This window comes from Mustela putorius, unplaced genomic scaffold, assembly GCF_011764305.1.
Source record: "Mustela putorius furo isolate JIRA1106 unplaced genomic scaffold, ASM1176430v1.1 tig00003834_pilon_pilon_pilon, whole genome shotgun sequence".
In the NCBI taxonomy this organism is placed as follows: Eukaryota; Metazoa; Chordata; class Mammalia; order Carnivora; family Mustelidae; genus Mustela; species Mustela putorius.
Window position 1 is genome coordinate 93,283,875 of NW_025421987.1, and position 12,564 is coordinate 93,296,438.

At 39.1% G+C, this 12,564-nt stretch overlaps 1 protein-coding gene across 5 annotated transcripts in view; it reads right to left on the reverse strand.

The window, feature by feature from the left end:
• The window catches only part of ATP13A4 (ATPase 13A4), a 126,367-nt gene that overhangs the window by 28,853 nt on the left and 84,950 nt on the right, over window positions 1–12,564 (reverse strand). For all 5 annotated transcript variants that reach the window (XM_004745283.3, XM_045088728.1, XM_013052609.2 and 2 more), the window contains exons 14-18: window positions 11,350–11,500; window positions 9,487–9,573; window positions 9,102–9,255; window positions 7,825–7,936; window positions 2,938–3,062 (exon numbers count right to left, since the gene is read on the reverse strand). In XM_004745283.3, coding sequence (XP_004745340.1) covers window positions 2,938–3,062; window positions 7,825–7,936; window positions 9,102–9,255; window positions 9,487–9,573; window positions 11,350–11,500 — 629 coding nt within the window. The remainder of the gene's footprint in view (window positions 1–2,937; window positions 3,063–7,824; window positions 7,937–9,101; window positions 9,256–9,486; window positions 9,574–11,349; window positions 11,501–12,564) is intronic.

A 12,564-nucleotide genomic window follows, 5' to 3' on the forward strand; every position in this document is an offset into this window, starting at 1 on the left:
AATACACTCCGTAAGTAAAAACCAAATGACTACTTCAAAATTGAACAATATAATAACTGAAATAAAAAATTCATTGGATGCTCCCAAGAGCAGAATGGAGATGACAAGAAAAGAAGTTATGCAATCTGAAAAACAGAGAGAAAAATTTAAAAACAAAAGAACAGAGATGGAAGCATAACAAGATTCATGTCATTAGAGTCCAGGAAGGAGAGGAGAAAGGAATGAGAACAGGAAAAAAAAATTTTTTTTGAAGAAGTGAAACAGAAAAAATCCCAAATATGGTAAAAGATTTAAATTTATATATTTAAGAAGTTTGGTGAATCTCAAGCAAGATAAACTCAGTGAGAACCATACCCAAAAACATTATAATCAAACTTCTAAAAACAAAGATAAAGAAAATATCTTAAAAACAGATAGAGAAAACAATATATTATATATTAGGGAATGATTATTTGAATTATCACAGATTTCTCATCAAAAATCATGGAAGAAAGATGACAGTGGAATATTCTTGAAGTGCTGAAGAGAGAACAGTCAACTCAGATTCCTATAGCTAGTGGAAGAATCATTCAGAAATAAAGAGAAATAAAGACATTCTTAGATATGTCTTATTACTTATCTAAGATAATTTGTTGCATATACATGGCAACTATAACATAAAAGAGAAAAAGACAGAGGACTTTTATGTTTGTAAGTCTTCTTGAAAGGGTAGGTACAGATGTTGTGATTCTTGGAGCAACCACTGAACAATAAATACCGTAACACCTGGCTGACTATCCCTGAAATGGCTTTCTTCAGATTTCTACCAAAGTATTTACGAGAATCTCCAGAAGAGCTAATTAATGGGTGAGAGCTTCTCTATCTACCCTGAGGCTGGAACCCTGAGCCCTAAGAAGAGTTCACCACATGCCTTAGCAAGTCACCAAGAGTTTGGCTGCTTTGCAACACAAGACCATTTTGTTATCCACCACCCTAGAAGTTCAACTGTTTGGGAGATTCAGCCCAGGTCTGAGCCTCAATCATCTGACAGAGAAATATAACAAACTATTCAAGAAATCCCAGAAGCTAAACAAGAAAAGATCAGGGAGAACAACCAGAACACATGAAAGTCAAAATAGAGTAGTTGTTGAAGATAGATGAAACCTGCATTAGAACATTAAAAATAAGGAATGCACTTAAAAAAAACTCAAATGTGCCTTCCTCTCTCCCCACCACCACCAAAACAAAAAAGGTTTTAAGGGCCATTACTGCCCCAAAACATGATTTCAGAACTTAACACTTAAGAGGTAATAATGGTCATTTTTGGAACCTGAGTTTGTGCTTTGGAAAAATTGGATACAAAAAAAAAAAATCTTAAACACAAAGCAAAATTATAACAAATACAGAATCACAAGAAAAAAGATAAGAGACTACGAGGATAGATCCAGGAAGCCTATCATGTGAACAACAGAAACTCCAGAAGGGAAAAAGGAGGAGACAAAACAAAGGCAATAATTAAATGAACAGTAGAAGAGATTTTCCTGACAGGAAGAAGATAGATTAAAAGGCTCACTATGTTCCATATTCAATTAATGTAAAAAGATAAACATATAGACATACCCCGGTAGCATTTCTAAACTCCAGAATTAAAGAAAAGGATTATATAGGGAAGAGAACAAATTAACTACAGTGGACAGACGTTAGGCTTGTAATAACATCTGAGATCATTAAGAAAAAAAAAAAAAAAAGACTATAACCCTAAATCCTATACCCAGGAAAGATATCATTCACCTGTCAGAGTGAAGAAAGATATCTGAGATATGTAAGAATTAAGAGAACATATTACCCTTCCATCCTATCCAAGGACAAGTCTTGGGAAAAATATTTAACCAAGTGAGCCAAGAAAGAGAACAGAAATTCCTACGTGAGGGCAGAAGAGAAGAGGTAGTGTACAGAATTATGTATTTCATTTCAATACTAAGGATAGATTGTGAGAATGTGTCAAATAAGTGCTAAATAAATATTTTTGAAACAGAAGGGTCATAACCTAAGGGGAATCCGAAGTAGTTAATTAATTCAGCAATGCCTAGACATTGGATTGAGGGACTAAAAAGGGATAGAGTAAAAGTGATCCTAAAGTCTCTTGGATTGCGGTAATAGAATGGAAGATGGAGAAGTACAGAGGGGAAAGTAGAAGTATCCTAGAGTTCTCTGCAGTGACATTGGGTTCAGGGAAAGTGGGCTGGGGAATATGGGCTCTGGTGGGGTAATCTTGGTGACACAATTATCACAATTTAAATGCATTGGACGTAAAAGCAGGGGAAGAAAGGCACACACTCAAACAAATGAATGCATTAAGACATCATCAGTTCCACTTAGAAGGATTCATTAAGAAATTCCACACACTGCTCTTGCATGATCCTTTCTCACCCCTTTCCTGTTTGTGTGATTTGGGGTTTGAAAGAAGTACAGGTATAGCAGTTTTTACTACCGGAATAATAGACCTCATTATTGATGGGCCTTCAGTGTAGTTTGCAGACCACACTGACTGAACGTTTCTCTTCCTCTAACATTTAACAAAAATCACCATCTTTGCATGGCTCACATCTTCTTATCAGGCAGGTGTTATCCCAAATGACCCCTCTCTGAGCGGATACCACATATATATTAGCCAGTCAGACACACTTTACCTACCATATCATTCTGTTTTGTTTCATGTACCTCATAACTCTTAAAGCTAGCTGCTTATTTGCTCGCCTGATTGATTGATTTTCTATCTCACCTCACCTAAATAGAAACTTGGTGAAAACAGTAACTTTGCATTTTCTGTTGCCAATCTCCAGTACCTAGAATGGTGTCCAACCCACAGGAGGTTGTCAACACTATTTAGGAGATGAGTGAATCTTGCCTATTTCCGCATCAAATTCTTTCTGTTTTCACATATATATTGCTCTATACCTGTGACCATTACAGTCCTTATCCGGGCTGAGATGAGTTCTTCCAGAACAGGTTTTGTCTCGTCCTTCAGCTGATTCTCCAAGATCAGCAATCCCAGAAATATCAGGTCTGATTCTACTTTGTCCCTGGAAATATATACATATAAATGAGCAGAAATAGCACATTGTGGTCTTTCTTTGGGGAAGCAAAAGAAAAACAAACGCAAATAAGTTCCTGTCAGAATGGTTCCCACTCACCTGCGTAAGCACCATTCCTTAACTACTACATACATGCCAGGAAATACCCAGAAAGAAGACAGGAGGGGACAGGAAGGGCACCGAGACATTTACTCTGACTGAATTAATTGGAAAAGAGAGTATTTATTAAGTGAAATATTTGCTTTAACTTTCATAGAGAATGAATCAAATGGTTCAAAGTCTTCTTTCTTTGCTGTGACTAGTCTGATTTCCAGCACCTCACCTGTTAGCAACCACCTGGGAGGAGTTCTAGCTCTGGTACTGAACATCGTACAAAGTTAAGTGAGGCTCAAGAACAAGAAAACAAAATGCCAATTTCTCCAGAATCCAGGCCTATAAGTAATACTCTTTCAACCCCAGGAGATATGAAGCTCAAAACGCAGCCCTCTCTCTCCTCCCTTCCCTTCCTCCCTCTGCAGACAGGCAGCATTGCTCTTTTGCATAAAGTGTGAATGTTTCTGCAAGGAAGTGGGGCCTCGGAGGCTCCTAATCACAAGACCATCACCAAGACATTTCATGGAATTAAGTGCAGGGGAGTAATATTGGGGTACCTTTCAGGGACCCAAAAATTCTCCCATGATTCATTTATCTGAGACCCAGACCTCTCTAGCAGACACAAGGGCAAGACACCAGTATTGCCTAATTCTGGCTGAAATATGAATGAAAGCAGCACCCAGGAGAGCACCTGGCCTTGCTTGCCATGGGCGTCTCAATGCTGGGCCTCACGTCAGCCAGGGGCAGGGGCTAAAGTCAGTCATGCTCCTAAGACACTACTAACATCTCCACCAGAATGGCTGGAAGGAAGTCGGCAGAGTTTGCACTACTCACCCCAGGAACTCCCCATTCTTCGGAACCTGGAATTAAGTCTCTGTGTAATCTGGTTCCAAACTAATTTTTCAGCTTTCTCTATCACTAAATTCTTCAACTACCCTAACGTCCAGACAAGGTGACCCAGCCACCATGGCTATGCTCTGTACTCAACCATCTCGAAACATTTGCTCTAGACTGCCGTAAGACATTCTTTCTTATTTCATGGAGAAGGTTGTAAGTTCCCCTGTGATCTGCCATTTAAACTTCCCATTTATATTTTGAGAGCCACTTCACATGTGCTTCCCCATAAAAACCTCCCCAGGTAGAAAAAATAGCTCCCTCTGCATCTTACCTCTGCCTCAGGATAGTATGCATTTTATTTGTTCCTTTATCACTCACCATTCTTTGTTATCTAATCTGTCTCAACAACTTGAGGACTAGCTTGCCTGGTTCGATGATCGATCGGCTCAACAACATGCATGTGGTGCCCAGCACAGAGGAAGTGCTCAGACAGGGTACCCTAAGTTGAAGTGCTCTGGTGTCTGATGTGACCATTTTTTTGATAGGCAGTCTAGGAAAATTTATTTCCTTTTTCAGAAATTTTGCTGTCAGAGGGTTTTATAGAAAGCAAAGCCAGTCTGTCAAGTGATTGACCATTTACTAAATACCTAATTAGGTGAAAGGAACAGGACTAAGGAAAAGGCAAGGCAGAGAGAATAGGCAGAAACTACAATAGCCCCTAACTCCAAAGATTTCATGTTCAACCAACAGGACAACATTAGACTTGATCACCTTAGTTGTATAGAAGGCTGAGAAAAGAACCATGATGTACAGATAATTGTCCTATGGAGTCAGAGAGGAAAATATAATCATTTTTAGGTGGAGTGATTGGAGGAACTTTCCTGAAACAGAAGAGATTTGAGCTCTTCTTTGAATGATAACTTAGTTCATCCCTGATTGAGGTCCTCCAATCTTTCTAGTGGCCCTTGTATCCAAGGACATGATATGATATGACATGATATGACATAAGTCAACCACAAGGCATCAGACTGGGTCAATAAAATGGCCACAGGGTCTACCATCTGACATACTCTGCAACCTACTTGGCACTCCTATTTCTGGTTCCTCTGGCACATGGTGTTCATAGGATTCAATATAAAATAATCAGGAGACTATACTTCTAATCCCAGATCTGCCACTATCTTGCTGTATGGCCATGGGCAAATCACTTTCATTGTCTGGTCATCTATTTCTTATTTTGTGAAAGAAGGTGGTAAAACTAATGGATTGCCAAGATCTCTTCTAGCTCTAACACTACATGATCCTTCTTTTCATGAAGTTCAATATGAAGTAAAGAAATAACCAAGAAGTAGAGAAGTGGTCCCTTGAGGGATCTCAAGGTCTGCAACTTGGAATCACTATTCTATCTTGTCCTGCTTCTGCACAGATATCATACATCCTCCTGAAACATCCAAAAATAATAAAGAATCGGAACTGTAACACGAAAGAAGCATTGTCATCTGTGAAATTACACTTCATGTTCTTAAAATCCATGCAAAGGCTGAAATATGCAAAAAGTGGGCCAAGAACACTCAAAGAAAGTATAATATCAGTGCTGAAAGCACTTTGAGTAAACTTACACACACTCGCACACACATCCCCCTCGAAGGAAAGACTGTTCTGCTCTAATTAAGGATTAGCAAAGGTAATTAGGTAAATTAGCTTAGCTAGGGATAGATGTAGTGGTGCGGTGGCTTTAGCACATGGGGGGCAAAGCAACAACCTAAGATTAGATCCTATGAGATCCTAGAAGTGTTTAGATATTACCAGACTTTGAAAAAGTTGGAATTTCAGTGTTGTTAGCCAGGCCGTGTACTCTCCTCTGTACCATTCCCTACGGCTTATGTGCCTTCACCATTAGTGCTTTGTTATCTGCAGCAGCCCCAAAGCCATTATTTTGAAATGTGTAGATATGCAAATATTTTATTATAATAATCAGAAGCAGCAGCATGGTAGCCAGAGTCCTGATATATATCTGTCAACAGGTTCTCAAGAAACAAAGTTCCATTCCCAATTCTGGTCTATCCTAGACCCAAAATTTCTTTTCTTTAAAATGTGACATCCAATCTCATAGTTCACTTGTAGCTCTCTGACTTGAGTATGTGAATGGCTTGTATTGATTAAGTTACAGTAAATACCCAGAGTTGTAATAGCCCAAGTTTTGAGGTTCAGTCTAAGGTGGTCACAGGAATCCAATACTCAGGGATTTTCAATGTGCTACTTCACTCTCTGCCCATTCACAAAATGACTGAGTTGGGGCATTTGGATGATTCTCAGCAGGAGTGGTACTGCCTCTAGAGGACATTTTGGAAAATTTTCAGGCATCTATCAAAGATTTTCTGCAATGATCAATGCACAGTAAAGAATTCCCCTGCATCCCACATGCCTTTCGAATATTTTACAGGACATTCATGGACATAAAAATATCATTTATACTTTCATAAACCAGCATAGGCTTATACAGTTTATATTGTAGCATTATTACAGTATATAGTATACTGTATTATTAAAATATACCTAATACTACTAATATTATTTTAAACGAGTATACTTCCCCTTGCTGTGTTTTACATATAAGCACAAAACATCTTTGCACAGTTTTGATATCCTGTTGAACTTTTCAGGAATGTAACTACCATGTAAATTGAAAAGAGATTATACAGTTTTATTCAGTTTAACCAAGAATTTGTAACTATTTCAGAGTCATCTCACTGACAGCACAACTGCTGGTGGTATTTGAGATTTCAATATGTAAACACACCTGTATCAGTTGGCACTCTTAGCTGTTGCAACCACCCCCCCGCCTCATGATTCTACACACAGGTGCAAGAGTATATTGCTTCAGTTTGATTTGCTGGAGTCAGCAGAGCAAATACTGAATTATTACTTTTTGTCAAGAATTGTACTTTTGCTTCTATTTTTACTATAGGAGAGGGCATTATAATTATTTTTATAGAGTACGTGCAGATCATATTACATATGAATTTTATCTTAAAGGAAGTGGTACAAAATATAATTACAGTAATATGAATCTGACAGGGTTGAACACAATTATGTTAGATCTCACAAATTTAAAATCCAAAATAACAAAATAAGCCTTGATTATCTCCACAGCAGTGTTACCCGTAGAAACTGACACCCAGTATTGGACATGGCAGTGGAGGCGAAATAAACACAGTAATCTCTAACCCATGGAAAATAAAGCAACAAATTTGAACTAATAAATACTCCAGCCCATTTTAGTTTTTAAGCACTCCTTTTTTACATATCAAAACTTTCTCTAGAAAGGCTCCTCTGTAACTTTTCTTGCTTTCTTAAAAACATTATCTGGATCACACATTAAATCTAAGCTCTATTGTTCATTAAGTTGAGTATTTATCAAGAAATTTTGAAAAAAAATAAAATAAAAAAATTTCAAAAAAGAAATTTTTTCAGACAAATGCTATGTTTACTAACTCAACAAATTCACTAACTCTAAAAAAATAATAACTACTTGTATTTGGTTCAAAATGAGGTCATAACCATAATTTCAAACTCTCTGAAACACTGGTTATATTCATGTTTGTATCAAATTAGAACATATTTTGTAGTTTATACAGCTATTTCTCATAAATTCTCCCAGTGTTCACATCAGCTTTGTTATTAAAGCAGGACAAGAATGACTATATCCTTGTTTACCAAGCTTTATGCACACAAAATCCCAGCAAGCTATGTTGCTCAGTCCCCTGCCTAGTCCACTGCCCAGCAAACCATTCTGCCTTATCAAATCCTTCCCACTTACCTTGTCAGGGCAGTGCTGTGATGATCCATTTCTAGCTTCTTGTAGGCCAGTGCTATCACCCGGAAGCCCTGTGTTGTATAACTCTGAAGTTCGCTAACAAAACTAGTTGGTACTGTTCAGAAAATAATTAAGATTAGTATGCAACATTTACTCAGTTAGTATTGGTGGAGAAATTCTTTACAAACAAATTCGATTATTTCCCAAGAAAACACACTTCTAAAAAGATACGCAAATAAGTCAGTGGGAACCCTAAACATAATTACGTTGTCAGGATTGACCTCTTGGGATCCAGTGAAACTGAAATGAGAATGAAGCATTGGAGGGAAGAAAGGAAGGAAGGAAGGAAAATGTAAAAAAGATGGGGAAAGCATGTAATTCTTTTTTCTCCAGTTTAACCAACAAACATTTATGGAGAGTCTACCTATAATGTATGTGTTAGGTGTCGAGTCTGCAGAGACTAAACTGCAGGCCCTGCTCTAGAGATCTCTGTCTCTGAGGGTAGAATGAGGTCATTGCCATTGCAAGGGATCCAAGTAATTGCAATGTGCTATGGAAACACTTTGAGGAGCTTATATCATACTGGCAGAAAGTAGGTAGATGAAGGAAGGGGAAAGGCATTTTTGACCAAGGAAGCACCGTAGGCTCAGACATGGAGACACAATACATCAAGACTTGAGTAGTGAGTGCAGCTCAGGAAAGCACAAGAGGGGAAGACAGTACTGGTAAAGCATATCTGGAAAGTATGATGAGAGTCAGATCATGAAGGTCTTAGATATGATTCTAAAGGAGTATGAGACTATCCTGGAGCCTGTGGGAAGCAACCAGAAGAATAAAAACAAGAAAGTGGCAACATGGTTACGGTATGTGGTGGAAAAACCAATCTGGTCCCAGTATAAAAGGTAAATCAGAGTAGGGGAGACCAGGGGCTGGAGTTCGATTCACCAAATATGGAAGGGATCCTGTGGAGGGATGATGAGGGTCTGAGCTAATGGAGTGACAGGGCCATGGATTAGCAGTTGACAAAACAGAGGCTATGAAGAGAGGGAGGTATCAGGGACAAATCGTAAATTAGAGGTAGCAGTATAAATTAGTAGTATCATTCACCAAGATGGAAAATATAGGAAGCAAGAAAGATAAGTATTGAGTTTGGGATGTCAGCTGAGTCACCACATTAGCAATGACCAGTGGGCAATTAGAGTTATAGATTTAGTGTTAGTGAGACACATTTGGGCTGGAAATACAGATTTGTCAATTGTACTACAAATCTATTCACTTACCTGTCTCAGGTTGGCAAAAGCTGGCTACCCTTTCTGGTGCACCTTTCATGAATGCCAGCCTGTCACCCCCCATCTCTTGGGCAATGACTGTCATCCTCTGCAGTGCTGATGAGAATGGGAACTGATGCAGGATTGCAATTCCTTCCACTGGGACCTGGTTGAGGGATGAGGAATGGAGAGGGACATACCAACATAGCTCTTAGATATTAGGAATTAATTACTCCTCCCTCTATTCTTATTTTAGCAGATACAGGAACCAAGGTATTAGCAATTTTCACAGACGGAATTCAAAGAAGACATATCTGTGCCCTTTCAAAACTGTAGGCTTGATGAGATTTTCCCTTTAAGTTTGAGCATTATGGGGTAGATAGCAGGCAAGTCTTACCTGGCTGGCTGTTTTGCAGGGCTTAACTACCATGGCATGTGCTGGCACTCCTGTGATGTGGAAATCGTCCCCAGAAATAGCCATCTCCTATTTCACAAATGGGATATTTCATTGTAAAGATTTATTTATTTCTCATCATCCACTAATACCAGGCTCAAACTCACCCCTTGAGAAAATCCTGAGACCACCTCAATGTACTCTCGGTATCTCCTCCCTCAGCCAGATGGAGGTGAACGAGACTTATTTCACCATGGGGGGGGGGGGGAGTGCATTGGAAATACAGCAGAACTTGAAGGGCAGATACTTCTGAATTATTCATGCAATTTATCCTGCTTTCTCTGTTGGAATGTGCTGCATAAAGCTTCATTCTCCACTTCTGAAGAGCTTAACTTGAAAATAGTGAGCATGAAGAGCCAGACTTGTGTGCAAGGGTCTTTGTTTTCCTAAAGTTTGAAGCTGTTCCTGCCCTTCCCTCTCTATCTAACTTAAATCAATAGTCCTCAGGGCCAGGCAGGGCAGGGACTGTGATGGGCATGGCTAGTGTTCAGTAAACACTCAGTCATTGCTGAAATAATAACCCTAAATTATAGTCAAAGGAACCTTTTACCCAAAGATGTCAAAATGCTTTGTAATCATATCAGCCAGCAGCTGAAAAAAAAAAATCTCAGACAGGAAATTGTAATTCCTACTTAAAGATACAGAAACAGTAACCTAGGAAGGATGGGAGACTGGCAAGGTTACCTCGGCCTGCTACAGAACCGTGCCGCACAGGAACTGGAAGGGACTCTAGAGATTGCCTCCTTCAGTGGGGCTAACACATGTACCACAGGGGTCTAGAGCTGCACCAGGATGCAGGGGGTGGAGGTGGGCTTGTGGTTAAGTAGATGGAAGGCGCTTCCCGTACTTCACGTGGTACTCAACCACAGCAACTCCAACTGTTGGTGTTTTATAGAATACTTCTGAATAAGGTTTCCTTTTTGTGTGTGAAGAAAGATAATTTTTGTAGTTTTTTTTTTATTATTATATTCAGTTAGCCACCATATAGTACATCAGGTTGAGATGAGCACTGGGTGTGATAGACAGCTATGCAAATACAGTTTCCTTTTAAGAAAAGATTTCAGTTTGGTTGCTTTGTTTTGTTTTGTCTGCTTTATAAGAACACTGCTGATCTAATTCAGCCCCGTCGTTTTAAGGTCATGAGAGCCAGAGGCCCAACAAGAGAGCTGACTTCACAGGGTCAAGTAGAATAGAGCCGAAACTGGAACTGGGAAGCCAGACTACAGAACAAAACCAGAACCAGAACTGGGAAGTCCTGAACTACACCATTTGTTCTTAAATCTCCTTCGAAGTCGCAACAAAAGTTCTTTCATGGTTTCCCTTTCTCTTGTTTTTAGCTTTGGAAATAAAATCAATATTTAATGAATAAGAATAAAACTTTCGGGAACAATGGGTTATCCTAAGCACAGAAGACAGTGCTGTTTCCTAATCCCCACATTCTAGAAAACTTTAAAACCAGACCTTGCTCAAGAGTTGGAAAATAATTATACAATAATTATATTGTCTCAAGAGTGGGAAGATATATAATAATCATAATTACATTAATCCTATTAACCTGTAATAGTCCAGGCACACTACCAGGGATTTTTTTTTAAATGCATCATTCTATTTAATGCTCACAATAACCCTACAATGGAGATAATATTATTAGCCACATTGTACAGGTGTGGAAAACAGGCTTAGATTAGTTTGCATGTCACTACCACACGCCACTCTTTATTGTAAACCTCACACTTATAAGTACTGAATCTGTGTTGTCCTGGCATTGAAGATGCTTCTGAGCTTCTGTGAAGAGCAGGGTCTTACCCAGGTGGTGGCTTCAAACATCTTGAGATCCAGAGGATCTCCTTGGATGGTCCCGTCGAGAAGGATCAGAGAGTGGCAGCTGGCCATGGCGGCACACAGCGGGCCCCATGGCAAAGACCTGCCCGAGGCAAAGCTGTGTATTTCCTGGAAGCTAAAGGAGAAAAGAAAAGGGGCTTCAGTCCTCTCCCTCCATGCCACAATGGAGCTTCTGGAAGTAAATATCCATTTAAAAATTAATTTAGCATGGTTTGTTACATTAGTACCCATTCTCCAATCCGCAACCCCAGATTAAGAGTGCTTCATCTAGCCATCACCTTCTTTAAGTTCAGTAAGTATGAGAAAGGTCTCTGGGTTCTTTCAAGGTCTTTCTTTTCCCTGTTCTTTCTCTGCCACTAGTTTAGTTCCAGAGGTATAGAAAAAAACTAGAAGTATCACCCTTAGTTTGAAGCATATCCCTATTATTGTTTCTTCCACTGGGGCTACACAGGAACCGCTAGCTGTGCCTCCAATATGCAGATTCTAGACCTCTCACTATCCTAATTGCTCTTCATTGGGCAAGTTTGTATTTGCCATAGTTTGTAGTCTCCGGGTTCAGATTATTATTTCTGATGATAAGAACATTGCAATTCTTTAAATATGGCCTAAGGTTGCTCTAGTCTTTTCTTCTTGAAAGCAACCATATCACAGTGTTATCTCATAATTCAGCCATATTTCTTCCTGGCTTTCTCATTCAAGCTTCCCTACAAGTTCAAAAACATCTTGGCTGATTACTGACCCTGTTGATTGTACCTATCATTATATATCAAAAGTTCAAGTTATCCTAGTGCTTTTCAACATATTCCCTAGTATTTCAGCAAACATTAAGCAATCACCAGCAATGTGATTAACACAGAAGCTTAAGCTCATGCTGGAAAGCAAACACAGATAAGGTGGGGGAGGATCTTGTTTTTAAGATAGTACACACACACTCTCATCACTATGTAATTCTGAATCTGTGTTTCTGAGCTCCTGAGGATGGGGCCAAACCCTGATTTACACAACAAATAAATAGAACTCTCTCTCATCCTTGTCTTCATATTCTTATTTAAATGTTTATGATTGATCCCACTCAAATAGCCTCAGGCAGTCTTCTGGAAGTAGCTGGCACATTAGGCAAGTCTTTGGGAAAAAATAAGAATTATTAAAGACGAGCTTACCTCTTACAAGAAGATACTT